This window comes from Nomascus leucogenys, chromosome 24 (assembly GCF_006542625.1).
Source record: "Nomascus leucogenys isolate Asia chromosome 24, Asia_NLE_v1, whole genome shotgun sequence".
Lineage (NCBI taxonomy): Eukaryota > Metazoa > Chordata > Mammalia > Primates > Hylobatidae > Nomascus > Nomascus leucogenys.
The window spans coordinates 2,123,760-2,141,182 of NC_044404.1; the positions used below are offsets into that span (position 1 = coordinate 2,123,760).

General features: G+C 64.6%; 1 protein-coding gene across 8 annotated transcripts in view; it reads left to right on the plus strand.

Moving 5' to 3' along the window:
• Window positions 1–3,398: 3,398 nt before the first annotated feature.
• Window positions 3,399–17,423, plus strand: part of AGRN (agrin) — a 35,051-nt gene continuing 21,026 nt past the window's right edge. For 6 of the 8 annotated variants that reach the window (XR_004028424.1, XM_030805348.1, XM_030805350.1 and 3 more), the window contains exons 1-2: window positions 3,399–3,697; window positions 5,532–5,793. Coding sequence is in view for 7 of the 8 variants with exons in the window: in XM_030805348.1 (XP_030661208.1) it covers window positions 3,500–3,697; window positions 5,532–5,793 (460 nt within the window). In the remaining variant the exon portion in view is untranslated. Of the gene's footprint in view, window positions 3,698–5,531; window positions 5,794–16,304; window positions 17,191–17,423 lie in introns of those variants that run through there. The other 2 variants (XM_030805353.1, XM_030805354.1) reach the window with 1 other exon arrangement.

Sequence of the window (17,423 nt, forward strand, 5' to 3'; positions counted from 1 at the left end):
GCAGGGACCAGCCTGCTCGGATCAAAAGGGGAGGCTCCCAGTGGGCCCCTGGAAGCAGTAAGGGGTGAGTCCTTGGGGCCTGCCCGGTGGGCTGTGAGGCAGGCTCTCCATAGGAACTGGGGGCTGGGGGCCTCAGCCGTCCCTAGCCCAGCCTACACAGCCTGCTCCACCTGCCTGGGCTGGGCTAGGGAGGGGTAGAGACAGGTCCTGAGCACTCACATCACCACTGGGGCCAGCTGCAGAAGACAGCCTGGGTGGCTAAGCACACCCTGTCAAGGCTGTGCGTGAAGGAGGGGCCGTGGCCAGCAGTGGAGGGCACCTGGAGTTGGGGCTGACACCGTCCAGGAAGAAGAGCTACAAGCTACACCCCTTCCCCCACCCATGCACCCTTCTCTGTCTCTCCTACTCCAATCTGCTACATGAGTCTCCTAGAAGCCAGCTGTCGGCTGGGACGCAGTGAGGACAGGGCACAGGGGGACATGCAGAGTCCGGACTCTGGGCACTTGAGCCTCAGCTTTCAGAGCCCTTGGGAGGATCCGGCTGGAGACACAGAGTCCCCCCTGGTCTGTGGGGGTCCATATCCAGGTGGGGAGATCCCCATCTGGCTACACCAGGACCACTGTGTGCCCGCATGTGCCCAGCAGGGGGTGTCCTGGCTCCAGCCTTGTGTCCGGGTCCCCACCTCACCCCTGTGTCACAATGGGCGAGTGAAGCACTTAGCCAGGGGCCTTTCCTGAAACCCCAAAGGGGGTACGGCAGGGCGTGGCCTTCTTTGTGGCTTCTGGCCCAGAGATCTGTAGCTAGCCTGGGGTAAGGGGGGCACCACAGGCCCAGTCCTTTTTATTATTATTTTTTTGAGACGGAGTCTCACTTTGTTGCCGAGGCTGGAGTGCAGTGTCGCGATCTCTGCTCACTGCAAGCTCCACCTCCTGGGTTCACGCCATTCTCCTGCCTCAGCCTCCCCATAGCTGGGACTACAGGCACCCGCCACCATGCCTGGCTAATTTTTTTGTATTTTTAGTAGAGATGGGGTTTTACCGTGTTAGCCAAGATGGTTTAATCTCCTGACCTCGTGATCCACCCATCTTGGCCTCCCAAAGTGCTGGGATTACAGGCGTGAGCCACCGCACCCGTACTTTTTTTTTTTTTTTTTTTTTTTTTTTTTTGAGATAGAGTCTTACTCTGTCGCTCAGACTGGAGTGCAGTGGCGCGATCTCGGTTCACTGCAACCTCTGCCTCCCGGGTTCAAGCGATTCTCCCGCCTCAGCCTCCTGAGTAGTTTGGATTAACGGTGCCTGCCACCATGCCCAGCTAACTTTTTTTTGTATTTTTAGTAGAGACAGTGTTTCACTGTATTGGCCAGGCTGGTCTCGAATTCCTGACCTCATGATCTGCCCGCTTCGGCCTTCCAAAGTGCTAGGGTTACAAATGTGAGCCCCTGCACCCAGCCTAATTTTTGTATGTTTAGTAGAGATGGGGTTTCATCATGTTGGCCAGGCTGGTCTTGAACTCCTGGCCTCAACTGATCCGCCTGCCTCGGGCTCCCAAAATGCTGGGATTACAGGTGTGACCACTGGGCCTGGCCGACCCAGTCCTTTTTTAAAAAATTACTTTTACCAGGGTCATACTCTGAGCTAGGCTGGAGTGCAGTGGCACAATCACCGCTCACTGCAGCCTCCACCTCCCACACTCAAGCGATCCTCCTGCCTCAGCCTTCCGAGTAGCTGGGATTACAGGTGCATGTCACCACGCCTGGCTAAGTTTTGTATTTGTTTTGTTTCGTTTTTCTTTGAGATGGAGTTTCACTCTGTAGCCCAGGCTGGAGTGCAGTGGCGCGATCTCGGCTCGCTGCAAGCTCCGCCTCCTAAGTTCAAGTGATTCTCCTGCCTCAGCCTCCCGAGCGGCTGGGATTACAGGTGTGCGTCACCAGGCTAATTTTTTAGTAGAGGCAGAGTTTCACCATGTTGGTCAGGCTGGTCCCGAACTCCTGACCTCGTGATCCGACCCCTTGGCTTCCCAAAGTGCTGGGATCGCCAGCGTGAGTCACCATGCCCTGTCTGTATTTTTAGTAGAGAAGGGGTTTCACCATGTTGGCCAGGCTGGTCTCGAACTCCTGACCTCAAGTGATCCACCCACCTCGGCCTCCCAAAGTGCTGGGATTACAGGCGTGAGCCACCACGCCCGGCCCGTCGGCTAATTTTTGGTTGTTGTTTTTTGAGACAGAGTCTCGCTCTGTCACCCAGGCTGGAGTGCAGTGGCACCATCTCAGCTCACTGCAACCTCCGCCTCCTGGGTTCAAGCGATTCTCCTGCCTCAGCCTCCCAAGTATCTGGGACTACACGTGTGCGCCACCACACCGGCCAATTTTTGTATTTTTAGTAGAGACGGGGGTTTCACCATGTTGGCCAGGCTGGTCTGGAACTCCTGGCCTCCCATGATCCACCTGCCTCGGCCTCCCAAAGTGCTGGGATTACAGGCGTGAGCCACTGCGCCCGGCCCATCCAGCTAATTTTTAATTTTTTTGAGAGATGGGGTCTTGCTATTTTGCCCAGGCTAGTCTCGAACACCCAGTGTCAAGAGATCTTGCTGCCTCCGCCTCTCAGAGTGCTGGGATGACAGGCTGAGTCACCACGCCCAGCCTAGACACAGTTCTGAGGGGACAAAAGGGGCCTCCGCTCCCTCCTTTCAATCCAGCTAAGCCAGGCTCCCACTTGGGCCCTCCAGCCCTCAGTTTCCCCCTGCACCCAGCCAGGCCAAGCTGCAGAGGCGACCGGCCCACAGCTGGGAGGGGGCGTGGCGGGACCCGCGCTTGCAGCCGCGGGACGGAAGGGGGCGCGCACCCCCTCGCGGCGGGGCCTGGGAGGGGCGGGGCCGCCCCCCGTGCTGGCCAATCAGCGCCCGCTCCGGCATCGGGACCCGCCTCCGCGCCGCAGCCCCCGGGGGGTCCGACCCGGCGGGGGAGGGGCGCGGCCTGCGGGGCGGGGTTGGGTCTGGGGCCCCTCCCGGCGGCCTTCGATCCCGCCGCCCGGCTCGGCGCCGCCGGGAGCCCCTCGGCAGTCCCGTCACGTCTCCTCCAGATTAGGCAGTAACTCCGGTGCAGCCGCACTTCCGGGGGGCCGCTGCGGGGGAGGGGCGCCTGCGGGATCCAGACCCGCACCCCACTCTCCCCTCCCCGCCCCCTCCCGGGCCGCCCCCTTCTTGCCCCACCGCCGCGCCGGGCGCCGCGTACTGGGGCTTTGTTCGCGGCCGGCGCGGGTCGCCGGCCTCCGGGCGGGCCGGGGGAGGGAGGAGGGAGGGGGCGGGAGGGGGAAGGAAGGAGGAGGGGGAGGAGGAGGGCGCGGGGAGGGGGGCGGGGAGGAGAGAGGGGGAGGGGCGCCACCCGGGCCCCGCCCCCGCGCCCGCCCGCCCGCGCTCCGCCGCCTCCGGAGCTGCTTCCCGTCCTGTCCAGTCCCGTCCCCGGCGCGGCCCGCGCGCTCCTCCGCCGCCTCTCGCCTGCGCCATGGCCAGCCCGTCCCGCCCGGGCCCGCTGCGGCCGCTGCTGCTGCTCCTTGTGGCCGCGTGCGTCCTGCCCGGAGCCGGCGGGACATGCCCGGAGCGCGCGCTGGAGCGGCGCGAGGAGGAGGCGAACGTGGTGCTCACGGGGACGGTGGAGGAGATCCTCAACGTGGACCCGGTGCAGCACACGTACTCCTGCAAGGTGCGCCCACCCGGACCCTGGCCTCCCTTCGCGACGCCGGCCTCCCCGCCGGGACTCCCGCCCCAGGCCGTGGGAACCAGCCCCGGTCGCTCCGCAGCCCCCGCTCCGGCTCCCTTGACGACCGCCAAGCCCCGGGAGGGGGGGTCGCCGGGTCCCGGGAAACTCGCGGGCGCCGGGGAAAGTTGCTGCGCCGCCGCCGTCCTCTGCCTGCCGCCCCCTCCCTCCTCGCAGAGACAAGTGCACCTTGCCCCGGGACTGTGGCTGCCGCGCGCCCTCCCTACCGGCCGAGAAGGAGAGGGGCCTGGGGAGGGGGGTCCTTTGCCCGGGCGGGGAGCGGGGGCTGGGCCTGGGGTCCGCTTGTCCCCCTCCCCAGAGGCCTTTCCCGGGGCGAGAGGGGGTGGTCAGGAGAGAAAAAGGGGCACACAGCCTGAGCTCCCAACCCCAGGAGCCAGGTGGTGGGTGCCGCAGTGGCGGGGGGGGGGGGGGGGGGCGTGCAGGAGCAGAGAAGTGGGCGGGGCCGTCACCGAGCCTCGTGTGCTTGGGGGCAGGGCCGGTGCCCCACCGCGCTCCTGCGGGAACCGGGGCTCCCCAGCCCGGGGAGGGGAAGTTTGCCCGGCTTCTCCTTCAGGTGCTTCTGGGAGCGCCCTGGGTAGGTACTCTGGTACCCCCATCATCTTCTCCTAGTGGGGGCTCGGGGGACCCAGAGCCGGCTCCCCTGTACCCCCAAAATCACCTCCTGGGACCAGAAATCCACTCATTTTCCTCCACGGAGGTAGAGAAGGTGGCAGCTTCTTTCAGACTGGCCGGTGCGGGCTACAGCTGGGCTCCCCCGCCGGCCCCGTCTCCTCCACAGCGGCCAGGGCACTTTGCCAGGTCCCTGCAGGATTTTCCCGACTTCCTCCCCGCTGCTCCTGGGTGTGGCTGGGGTGGGGGAAGGCGATGAAAGCCACCAGGCCCTCCCCTGCCTGGGTCATCTGCCTCCTGGAGCCTACTGTTGGGGGGCGTGGAAGAGGCTCTGCCTGCGCAACTGGAGGGGGTCCCTGCGGATGCCGCAGTCCTGAGGCTCCCAGCAGGGGCTGCGCAGTGGACAGGACAACCATTGTCTCTCCCCGCATCCGGCAGCCCCAGCCCCCCAGATCTCCTGAGGAAGGGGCTTCTTCTCCCGGCTTTGTTCTCAGGGGAGTGCATGGGTCCCTGTCCCTGTGAGGGCTGCCAGGTCGGCTGTAGGCTTTACCACAGGCCGCCATCAGAGCAGCTGCCCTCAGGGCCCCAGGAGCTGAGAAGGTGGAGGGTGGGGCACCCTGCGCTGCCCAAACTTGATTTCGTGGTTCACAGGCTGCCCTGACTGCACAGACTGTAGGTGCCTGAGGAAGGGGCGTCTCAGCCCAGCCGCAGGGCCAAGCTGGCCCCTTACCCCGAAGCCCAGTCCCCCTCCTCCACTGCCCAAGCTTGCTGGGAGGTGGGCCCTGAGCAGTGGGCAGGTGGGGAGAGGATGGGGGCGTGGAAGGCAGGCACCCCAAGCCAGATGGGCCCCCTTCCCATATTCGGCCTTAGCTGATAGGGACGTTATTGGAGCTGGGGTGGCTGAAGTTGGTTAGACCTGGGGGAGGGGACGTGTTCACAGGTGACGCATCTCTGAGCGTTCCTGCATGGGCCGTGGTGGCCAGTGTGTGCTTCCCCCAGCTTCCGCCCTGCGGGCTGACCCAGAGGTCTCCCTACATCTCTGCCCAGGGCTTGAGTCTACTGTGGACATTTGTCCTAAGCCCCTGAAGCCCCCAGTCTAGCCCCTTCCCCAGGAGAGGACTAATGACACCTACCGCCATGTCCACCCCAGGTTCGGGTCTGGCGGTACTTGAAGGGCAAAGACCTGGTGGCCCGGGAGAGCCTGCTGGACGGCGGCAACAAGGTGGTGATCAGCGGCTTTGGAGACCCCCTCATCTGTGACAACCAGGTGTCCACTGGGGACACCAGGATCTTCTTTGTGAACCCTGCGCCCCCATACCTGTGGCCAGCCCACAAGAACGAGCTGATGCTCAACTCCAGCCTTATGCGCATCACGCTGCGGAACCTGGAGGAGGTGGAGTTCTGTGTGGAAGGTGCGTGGTGGGGGGCTCATGTGGGGGCCGATGGGGGTCAGGGCGGTGGCCAAGGTGGACAGGTTGTAGGGGTCGTTGCGAGGGGCCCTTTCGTGCTCTGCCAGAGGCTGCAGCACATGGCGTCTTGTAGTCTGACCTGTGGTCTGACTGTGGTCCAACCTTATTCTCTGCTTCCCCCTCCCTGGCTCTCCATCTGCATCTCCAAGCCCTCACATTAGACATCTTTGGCCCTGGGGCCCAAGGCAAGTCCCAGCCCTGCAAACGGATGGCCTCCTGCCTTCTCCCTTCCTCCCAGCTCTCCACCCTTCCTCTTGGAGGCCCCTTCTAGGGAGAAGCTGGACAGGTGAATGTCCCCAGCTGTTTAAGCTCCTGTGTTAGCCCAGACCTCCGTCTAGACGGGCCCACGTGTTGAGCACCCCTCGCCGTGGGGATCGGGCGGGAGGGCGAGGCTGTGCGGCGAGGGCTTTTGTGGATTTGGAAGGTGTGGCATTTGCCATCATGAGGTCTTCTTGCTTGCTGTTCCGGTCTCTGCCGAATGGCCAAGGAGTGGCCCTCCCCGACCCCAGCCTGGTGGGGGCAGAAATCCCATGACAGCCCCCGCAGGACAAGTCCCAGTTGGGGACTGAGATCCTTGGCTGGGGAATGTGGCAGGGAAAATATAGGAGGTCCCTGTCGCCCCCACATCCTGTCTGCTCCCTCATGGCTGCCTGGGAAGGGATGTGTCGGTGGGGGGTCTGGAGAAAGCTTCCTCCCCAAGGCAAGGGCAAGGGTCTTGACTTCCTGTCTCTCCGATTTGCTCCGTTGGCCGGCAGGAAACTTTGCTGCCCTGATGCTAGCCTGGCTCTTGAGAGGCCTTGTGGGGTCCTGGACTGTCCACTGCTCTTGCCTTCTCTGTGCGTGCCTGGGGGCTGTGCAGGGGAAGGGGCAGCACCCAAAATAGGGAATGTTGTGGCCTTTTCCCCAGCCTGTGGTCAGTGGTCCCCAAGCTGCCTTCAGGGTCCAGGGCCTCAGTGTAGCACAGAGGAGGGTCCCCTGGGTCCTCCCCTGGAAGGACACGATAGCCGTGGGCCTCTTCTGGGCACTTGTGGTCTGGGGAAAAGATGGGGGCATCGTGGACTCAGGATAGGCTGTCGGGAGCTGAGGAGGGGCTGGAGAAGGGGGTTAGGGCAAGGAGAGGTTCCTGTACCTGCAAGATCAGGAGAGGGAATCACTAACCCCACAGCCAGGTGGGTCCAGCCCGAGGGTCCGTGACTTAGTAACTGAGAACTTGCTGTAGGGTCAGAGGGCACATGGCAGGAGAGTCACCCCGGCCGAACAAGGCTCTGCGTCTTACCAAAGCCACTCTACGCATGCCAGGCCCTGGCTCTGAAGTGAGTGCCCAGGCTGAGCAGAGCGCTGGGAGGAGGGTCCGTGGGGAGCCCCTGCCAGGAGGGTGTGGCTTAGCCCCACTGTGGGGAGTCACGCTCAGGGACAAGCTCCAGGTGGGAGCCGGGGACCCACAGCCAGTATGCAGCTTGGGGAGCACCTGGGAGGGGCTGTGGCCACCGGACCCCCTGGGATGGGGCTGGCCAGGGGAGGGTTAGCCAGGGGGGAGTGTCATGGGAGGGGCCCTGCAGGTGAGCCAGGGGCCAAGGGGAGCCTCAGGAGGGAGACAGCATGAAGAGTGGAGAGCCCAGGAGCTTCCAGTGGGACATGTGGAGCTCTCTGTGGAGGCAGACCAGGGATATCTCGGGTGGCTGGGGGCCCTGCTGCCGGGACAGGGTAAATGCCTCCCAGAAGCCTGGGGTGAGCCCTGAGTGACAAGGTCCCTGGAGCCAGTCTGGCTGAAGAAGGGACAATTCTGTGTGCCCACCCCTCCCCTCACACTGGGTGGGGTGGGAAGTGGGTCCACCTCCTGCTCTGTAGGAGATAAGGACATTGAACCCCATCCTGGGCCCTCTGGTAACCAAGGCCTCACCCTAGTGAGGGAGATGGATGGAGGGGGCTTGAGCCTAGCCAACCTCTCCCCATCTGACTCCCACCCCACCTCCCAGGGCACAGGATGACGTCTGGGCAGCCCCTAGTCTTCGGAAGCCACCCCTGAGACCACAGGGTCCCACCTTGTATGAGGAACCCCATCCTGGAGACAAAGGCCCCCTGAGCTCCCCGGGATGGGGAGGGCATGTCCTCCCAGGCCACGCCCCTCACCACCCCTGCCTGGACACCACCTGAGGTGCACCTGCTGCTGGGCCACACCTGGACTCAGCTCTACTGAGGACTTGCTTTCCTCAGTTTCTCACCTGGCCCTGCCAGGTCTTCCTGGCCCTGCCCAGCCGAGGCCCCTCCCCCAGTCAACAGCCCTCAGAAAGGCTCCTCCCCCGTTCTCTGCCTAGGGAGCCACATTCCTGGCATAACTAAGACAGGTATGTGTCCCTCCCTCTGCGCCACCTTTGGGCGGGGGAGGCCCGCTGCTCCCTCCGGAAGGAGACCCCCGCCCCTGCTTTGTCCAGGAAGTGGCCTGGCCTCCGCAGTGCCAGCTGCCCAGGGCTGGCGGCTGAGCGGGCGACTCCTCCGGCCCTCGCCACCCTGTCATGTCTGGGCACTACCCATGCCCTCCCAGCCCACCTCACAAAGGCTGGTCCTAGAGCCTCCCTGAAGCCCCCAGGAGGGACTCCTGGCTGAGGGCCGGCCAGGCCTCCTGGGGCCCATCCCTCCCTGCTAGGAGCCAGGAGCAGAGAAAGGAAGTGTTGTCTGCCCCTGCCGGGGCCTGGCACAGGGACAGGGCAGGGGGCCAGGGTCGGAGTGAGTCTGGCGCCTTCCCAGCCCAGCCCTGCCCAGCTCTGAAGCCTGGGGTCCCGGCGACCTAGTCCCAGCCCCGCCTGTATTCCGGCCTGCCCGCCCTCCCTTCCTCCCTGCCTGGCCAGCTGTCTAGCCCTCAGGACGGCAGTCCTGGGGAAGCCCAGAGTCCCACGGCACCAGGGACAGCATTGTTGCTGGGGTTGAGGGGCCCGACAACCCCAGACCAGGCTCCCCTCAGTGTGGGGCAGTCTAGGAGTTGGGGGAGCTTTCTGGAATACAGGAGGACCTCCCATAGGGCTGGGACCAGCCCCCTCTCCTGCCCAGGGCTCAGCTCCTGCCCCCAACTCCGCGTTCCTGCCACCCTCTCCTGCCCCCTCCTGACTCCAGGTTCTCATCCTGCCCCCTGGTTCCCCCACCCCCACCCCATGAGCCCCTCTCGGGCCCTCCCCCAGGCAGGTCTGGACTCAAGGCTGCTGCCCCAATCTCTCTCCTGCAGCTGGGAGGGGGTCTGCCAGGTGGGAGGGAAGGGCCTACCTCTGTCCCTCCCCACTCACCTCTGTGTCTCCCCACCCAGGGGCTCCTGGCAGGAAGTTGGGGCCCCACCTCTGTTTCTCCTGGAGCTGGGAGGGGGGTCTGCCAGGTGAAGGGCCCACCTCTGTCCATCCCAACCCCGGGGCTCCTGGTGGGAAGTCGGGGCTCGGTGCTTCCTGCCTGCGAGAATGGACTTGTCTCGTCTTTGACTTCACCTGGGCTTGCCCCTGCCTTGGCCTGGCGGGGGCTTTGCTGGCTGAAACCAAAGGGAGCGAGGTGGTGGGAGGGGTAGGGGAATCGAGTCGGTCAGTTCTTTGAGAGGGCGGGGCTGAGCTGGTGGAAGGAACTCTTGGCTTTTTCCAGACCCCACCCCACCCCCTCACTCCCCACCCGGAGAACAGCCCTGGCTCCATTGTTCCTGCAGACTGGAGAGGGAAGGTTGTTTTGGACCTGGGCTCGCTCCCGTTTGTCCACACTGGCCGCTCTGGTGGGGCCTCTGTGGGTGGCAGTGGGGATGGCACCTGCTGCAGCCTCCAGGCCGAGGTGAGGGAGAAGGAGGTTGGGGCAAGGACAGGTTCCTGTCCCTGCAAGATTAGGAGAGGGAATCATTAACCCCACAGCCTGCAGAAGGTGGGATGGGGCTGCTCCAGAGAAGGGGGTGACCATGCCTCAGGGCCACAGGTCCGGCCAGAGGTCATTCCGGCCAGGCCCGTGCAGCTTCCTTCCTGAAGGGTTGACTCTGCCTCCATCACTGCAGGAGGGTGGAAAACAACTGCAGAAGCAGGTGCCCCACGCCCAGGGCTTTGCTTCCACCTGCGGGACCCAGGTCCACAGCCCCACAGCGGCCCAGGCGGGGCAGGAACGGACCCCCTCCCTGCAGTCCTAGTTCTGGCACCCCCCTCCCCACTTGGACTGGGCTCCCCAAGGCCCCCAAAGCCCAGCTGGGCTGGGGCTGCAGATGGAAACACCATGGCGGCCCGCCCACCTCAGGATGGAACCCCGGGGTCCCAGGAGGTGCCTGCCCCTCAGAGATGAGAAAAAGGAAGTGCAGGGCTGAGATACCACCCCACAGACCGTCGCCCGCTGGAGGAGGAGGCTCTGTGCCCCTGCACCTCCTGCCTGCTGGGGGGCTGCACTGGGGCTCAGAGCAGTCCTGTGCGCCCTGCAGGCTGTGGCAAGATTGTGGCTGGGATCTAGGGAATGAGGCGCATTTGTAGTGGAGCCTGCAGCACCGAAGGAAGCTCCCCAGAAGGGGCCTCTCCCCCCAGCACAGATCCTGGGAACTTCCTCTGAGGAAGGCCCCCTGCCAGGGGCAGCTCGCAGCGGGACCTGGGAAAGGGAGACGGCCCTCCCAGCCCCTCCTCCTGCAGTCTCTTCACGGAGCAGAGGCGTGGGAGAAGGGGTGCGCTGTGTCCCACAGGCAGCCGGCTGTTTCCAGCTGTGTGGCCTGTGTGTGTGCACGCATGTGTGTGCACGTGCCTGCAGCCTCCACTAGTGGGCCATAGTTCTTGCCACCCTGTGTCCCTGGGCTCAGCCGGGGCCGGTGCTGCAGGCGTGGGGCTGGTGGTGGGTGACCCTGGCCTGTCTTGGGGACCTCGGAGCTGGGCTCTTCCTCTGTCCTAGTGCACGTGTCTCGCCTCAGCTTGCTGTTGGTTGTCCAGTCTCCTGCCCCCTGCTCACTGCATCCAGCACGCTGCCCCGTGTCTGGCAAAGGGCCCAGGACCTTCTGCAGGCGCTGCCTCTGAGATGACCAGTGTGGTTTCTGAAGGTGTGACGTGAAGGGCATGCTGGGTCCCTTGGGGCTGCAGTGAGGACAGGAGAGGGTCCTGGGTCACAGTCCCTCACATGCCTGCGGGACCTCGAGGCTGACACAGATGCCCACCCCTGTCCAGATGGGGCTCTGTCTGGGGGCAGCAGGGCAGTCTGGGAGTCAGACCAGGCCTGGTCAGGGTGGGAGCGGGGGTCTGTCGCTGGCCTGAGCCTCCCTGCCCCACCCCTTGGCAGCCACCTTGGCCACCCTCACACTGGGCCCTAGGAGAAGCAAGCCCCTGTATGTCCGCAGGTGGGAGGCTCCCACGCACCCCCTGCAGGAGAAGCACAAGCACAAACACCGGCCCACACGGCAGCTGTTGGGGAGGGGCTGTGCCCCCTTCTCTTCCCAGGGGAGGCTGGGGTGTGAGCAGGGCTCACCGTACCTTCACTGATTTGATCATCAGTGCCTTCCCCATTCACACACTCACGGTTGGCACCACCAGAGAGCTTCCCAAGGAAGCTGGGAGGGAGCTGTGCACTGAGGGGTGAAGGTCAGTGCAGAGAACGGTGGGAGAAAGAGGCTGTGGACACGGGGCAGGAGAGAGGGCTGGGGCGCAGTCGTCAGCTGCCGTGACCCCACAGCTAGGAGCAAGCTGATTCCTGCCTCGGAGGTGCCGTCTCCCCTGCTGGCCGTTCTCTCGCCCATGGGGAAACGCTCCCCTGCACCTGGCTGGCAGCACCTGTGGGCACTGACCGACCCATGCCAGCTGTTTTCCTTGGTTGGGGTTGGGGGCACTGAATGCTTGGGTGGACCAGAAGTCAGCGTCTGCATTAGAGCCTATGTGCGGTGCGTGGGCCAAGGGCACTCACACCCACCCCACCCTTTCCGAAAGAACCGAGCCCCAGCCCCTCTGGGGCCTGCCAATTGCCAGAGAGCCCCAGTGCTCCACCCTCTCCAGGCCCCAACCCCCACCTTCCGAGGGGAGGATAAGTACCTGTGGGTGCCCAACCAGAGTGTGCCTTTGTCCACACGGGAACATGTGGGAGGTGAGGGGAATGTGCCTTCCCAGTGTATGGGTGGGGGTTGAGGGACAAAATTAATGTTGCACAAAGATATGTGGGATGCCCAATATCTATGCAGGCAAGTTGGGGGGACACCCAGTGTCTATGCAGGCAGGTAGGGGGCATCAGTGTCTATGCAGGCAGGTGGGGGGCATCAGTGTCTATGCAGGCAGGTGGGGGGGCATCAGTGTCTATGCAGGTAGGTGGGGGATGCCCAATGTCTATGCAGGCAGGTGGGGGAGATGCCCAGTGTCTGTGCAGGCAGGTGAGGGGCATCTGTCTATGCAGGCAGGTGGGGGGGCATCAGTGTCTATGCAGGCAGGTGGGGGGCATCAGTGCCTATGCAGGCAGGTGGGGGCATCAGTGTCTATGCAGGCAGGTGGGGGGGCATCAGTGTCTATGCAGGCAGGTGGGGGATGCCCAGTGTCTATGCAGGCAGGTGGGGGATGCCCAGTGTCTATGCAGGCAGGTGGGGGGGACATCAGTGTCTATGCAGGCAGGTGGGGGGGACATCAGTGTCTATGCAGGCAGGTGGGGGTACATCAGTGTCTATGCAGGCAGGTGGGGGGGCATCAGTGTCTATGCAGGCAGGTGGGGGGGGCATCAGTGTCTATGCAGGCAGGTGGGGGGACATCAGTGTCTATGCAGGCAGGTGGGGGGGACATCAGTGTCTATGCAGGCAGGTGGGGGGGACATCAGTGTCTATGCAGGCAGGTGGGGGATGCCCAGTGTCTATGCAGGCAGGTGGGGGGGACATCAGTGTCTATGCAGGCAGGTGGGGGGGACATCAGTGTCTATGCAGGCAGGTGGGGGTACATCAGTGTCTATGCAGGCAGGTTGGGGGGGCATCAGTGTCTATGCAGGTAGGTGGGGGATGCCCAGTGTCTATGCAGGCAGGTGGGGGGGACATCAGTGTCTATGCAGGTAGGTGGGGGATGCCCAGTGTCTATGCAGGCAGGTGGAGGGATGCCCAGTGTCTATGCAGGCAGGTGGGGGACATCAGTGTCTATGCAGGCAGGTGAGGGGGTATCAGTGTCTGTGCAGGCAGGTGGGGGGCATCAGTGTCTGTGCAGGCAGGTGGGGGGGCATCAGTGTCTGTGCAGGCAGGTGGGGGGGCATCGGTGTCTGTGCAGGCAGATGGGACATCAGTGTCTCTGCAGGCAGGTGGAGGGGCATCATTGTCTATGCAGGCAGGTGGGGGTGCATCAGTGTCTATGCAGGCAGGTTGGGGGAGGGGGACATCCCACATCTATGCGGGCAGGTGGAGGGAGAGGATTGAGGCTGGGGCTGGGGGCAGCAGTGGGGCTGAACAGGGGGCGGAGTGGGGGTCAGGGAGCAGGGGTGGTGCTGGGCAGGCCAGGAATACCCATTGTATGAGATCATCGTGTGTGTGTGCAATGCATGGTGCTGTGTGAGATCAGCATGTGTGTGTGTGCAGTGCATGGTGCTGAGTGTGAGATCAGCATGTGTGTGTGTGCAGTGCATGGTGCTGAGTGTGAGATCAGCATGTGTGTGTGTGCAGTGCCTGGTGCCGTGTGAGATCAGCATGTGCGTGTGTGCAGTGCCTGGTGCCGTGTGAGATCAGCATGTGTGTGTGTGCAGTGCATGGTGCTGTGAGTGTGAGATCAGCATGTGTGTGTGTGCAGTGCATGGTGCTGTGAGTGTGAGATCAGCGTGTGTGTGTGTGTGCAGTGCATGGTGCTGTGTGAGATCAGCATGTGTGTGTGTGTGTGTGTGTGCAGTGCGTGGTGCTGTGTGAGATCATTGTGTGTGTGTGCAGTGCATGGTGCTGTGTGAGATCGTGTGTGTGTGTGTGTGCAGTGCATGGTGCTGCGTGAGATCAGCATGTGTGTGTGTGTGTGCAGTGCGAGATCGTGTGTGTGTGTGTGCAGTGCATGGTGCTGTGTGAGATCAGCGTGTGTGTGTGTGTGTGTGCAGTGCGTGGTGCTGTGTGAGATCAGCATGTGTGTGTGTGCAGTGCGTGGTGCTCTGAGTGTGAGATCATTGACCAGAGGGCTAGTGCTCTTTCCTGCACATGAGCCTGCGTGGGCTTGTCAGGGCTGAATGATTTTGTCTGAAGATCCCAAAATAGCTCATGTCGCCTGAGCTCCCCTCCCTGGCTGGGCCTGGGGCCTCAATGGCCCTTTGTCTTTCTGAAGGCATCTGGGCCTCTTCGGGGGGATCAGACACTGACTGGGGCTGGGTGGGGCCGAGCTGCCTGCCTGGTTCCCCTTCCCCCTGGCCCAGCCCAAGGGGCCCTAAGCCTCATTCCAGGGTTGGCCTGGGCCAGCCAGGCCCCCCACGTGACTTTCAGCTTGTTGGGCCCCCTTTACTGGCAGATCCCAGGGTCTCTCTGTGTGGGGGCAAACTTCCCAGGCAGTGTTTGAAGCCCCCTCTGCCAGCCCATACCTGGGGCTCCCCCACCCCTCCCACATTCTGGTACCTGCATGTCCTCCTCCTGTAGAGCCCACCAAGAGATGCCATGGCTGAAGGTGGTGGCAGCAGGCGGGCTGGCGCGTGACCTGGTAGCACGGCCTGGGTGTGACCCTGGCACTGCCCCTGGGACTCAGAGCTGGGAGGTGAGAAATGGGGAATGCGTGTGAACCACCTGCCTCTGCACAGCAAGTCCTGTTCTGGGTTTTCTCATCCCTGGGCCACACCCTGCGCTGGGGAGATTAAAAGTCAGACCCTGCCCGGGGCACCCACAGTCAGCACCGCCGGAACACTGTCAGCCTGGTGTGGACAGTGCCAAGGTCCAGCGGGGTGGGGTGGTTGGGGTAGGAGCTCCCCTGAGGAGAGTGAGGCCAGCAGGAGTGGGTCTCCAAGTGGTTCCTTTGACAGCTGCTCTGGATGGGACGTGGCTTGGGGTGGGTGAGAACCGTTGGCTGAGTTTGGATTTTCCTGCAAGGCTTCATTGGAACACCAGGTTCCAGGGCCGTAGAGATGTGGAGGCCTCCTGTCTGGGTGATGGGGCATGGTGCTGGTCCTTGGCTGTGGGGTGGAAAGGAGTCCCAGGAGAGGGAGCTGGCAAGACAGGACCTTCCCAGCTAAGGTGGGTTGGTGGGATTTGGCTGGGGCCCTTGGAGGAGCCTGACCAGGAGGGTGAGACAGAGCACCTGGAGGGAAGGGGGCGTCGGGGGGAGTCCAGATGGAGGCCATGGGGTTGAGGGGCCCACAGACCCGGCTGGGGGACTCTAGGAAGGCAGCAGGTGTGGGCAGTGGGTCCTCTGGGGTGGACTGAGGTGAGGCCTGGGTGTGACCATGCGGTGGCACTGGTGGCTGCCGGCAGCTGTCTGCAGAGTGGGTGAGACCGAGTGTGGCAGATGGCTTGGTCCGCGGTGCTAGAGGGGACTGGAGGAGCAGAAGCGCCCTGGCGCCGGGTCCTTGCTTTTCTGGAGCTGGGACTTGGGGGATGGGGTAGGTCATTGCAGGGACAGAGGAGAGGGCAGGTTAATGGGTGCGCAGGGGTCCCTTCCAAAGGCTGCGGCTGGCCAGGGGTGTGCGGGGGACTGAGGTGCGGTTGCGGAGGGATTCTGGCCTCCAGGGTGGTAGGACCTGACATGGACTCTAGGGGATGGTGCACACACCGGACCGGAGGGACCCCTCCCTTGCCCCCAGATCCCCCAGCTGGGCAGCGGCCAGGGAGAGGGGCGACCTCCGGGGCGGGTGTGGGGACGCCGGACTACGCATCAGGAGTCCCAGATGGGCCCAGACCCCCATTCCCCGCCCCGGGCCGCAGTGACGTCAGGGCCCAGGCGTTCCCGGAACGGCCTCTGGGGGGCGTTCCAGGCCCACAGACCCTCAGGGAGTCCCCGCCGCAATTTGCATGGGGCTCATTTGCATGACCCCGCCCCACGCGGGAGTCGGGGGCGCCGGTGACTGGAGGAGCCACTGTCAATCCCCAGGGGAAAGTGGGCGAGGCGATTTCTGGGCCGCTCACCTTACTCCACCCTACAGCTCGCGCCGCACCTGGGGCCCTTCCCCCTCTACGCCCTGCCAGGGTGGGGCCGCGGGCGCAGACACTCGCGGGCATACGCACGACGACGCGCACACGCGGGCGCACGCGGCCCCCCCGATCCCCCTGCGGCGACTCCTATTCACCCCAGCGGGTGCGGGGCGCGGACCCGCCCAGCCCAGCTCCTGCTCCTCAGGCGCTTCCTCCACCCACGACCTGCCCCGGCAGCACCCGCCTCCGCTCCAGCACGCGACCCTGCCCGGCGCGACCCCTGCTCCCCCGGCCCAGCTCCACCGCTACCCTCCACTCAGTCCCACCCCCGGCCCAGCCCCATCGCCCCCAGTCCCACCCCTGACCCCAGCTTCAGCCTTAGCGCCCCCAGGCCAACCCCTGGCCCCAGCCTCAGCCACCCCAGCCCCAGTCCCGGCCCAGCCCCAGCCCCAGCACCCCGGACCCCAGGCCCAGCCCCAGCCGAGCACCCCCGGCCCCGCCTGCCCGGCGTTCCCTTTTGTGCGGCGCTCTCCCGTTCGCGTCCGCCCGATCCTCTGGAACTCCCCGAGGACACCGGGGTCCCCGGAGGCGGCTTCCTTTGTCTCTGCTCCCGCCCTCCCTCCGCGGCGCCCTCGCCCCTCACTCACCTCCCCAGCCCCGCAAGGACGAGGGGAGCTGGCGGGAGCCCGGGAGCCGGTGCGGCCTCCGCAGGCGGCGCTTTCTTCTCGCTCCCGACGCGGCCGCCCCTCCTGCCTGCCCGCTCCCATCGCCGCTTCCGCCTCTGCCGGGGACAGGGACAGCAGACCCCGCGCACCTGCCGCACGCACCGCCTCTCTGGCCTGCGTGGCTCCGGGAAGACCAAGCGCTGGCGGCCGGCCCGGGGAGGCTGTGGGCAGCAGGGGTGGCCGCGGGCTCCCAGTCCCTCCTCCGCCTGCCTCGGAGCCCACATTTGGGATTTCTACTCCGGGAGAATTCTGCAGTCCTCCCACGATGAGCCTGGAGGACTGGAGCCGGGACCTGGCACCCCCAGGGCTGTGACTGGGTGAACTCTGAGGGCACAGCTGCTGTCCGCCGCCCCAGGGCTCCCAGGATGGGGCGAGCAGCCCTGAAGAGACCCAAGGGCACCCCGTGAGGAGCCCCTACGCTCTGAGAGTGGGGCGCAGAGCCGGAGGCCCGGGCCATGCCTCCGCTGCCGCTGGCGCGGGACACCCGGCAGCCGCCTGGCGCCTCCCTGCTGGTGCGAGGCTTCATGGTGCCCTGCAACGCCTGCCTGATCCTGCTGGCCACCGCCACGCTCGGCTTCGCGGTGCTGCTGTTCCTCAACAACTGTAGGTGGCCGCGGGCGGGGCGCCGCACTGGCCAAGCCCCAACCCCGAAGCCCCTGCAGGCAGAGGCTGGAGGCTGCGGCGGGTCCGTGGGGCTCCCGGCAGCTTCCCGGGGATGGGATGGGTCACTATGCGGACCCCCTCGGTCCCTGGAGGCCATCCTTGGGCTCTCAGTGGGCCTGGCCCTCACCCAAAGCTGCAGAAACACTTTCTGCGGGAGCTGGGGAGGGAGGGGC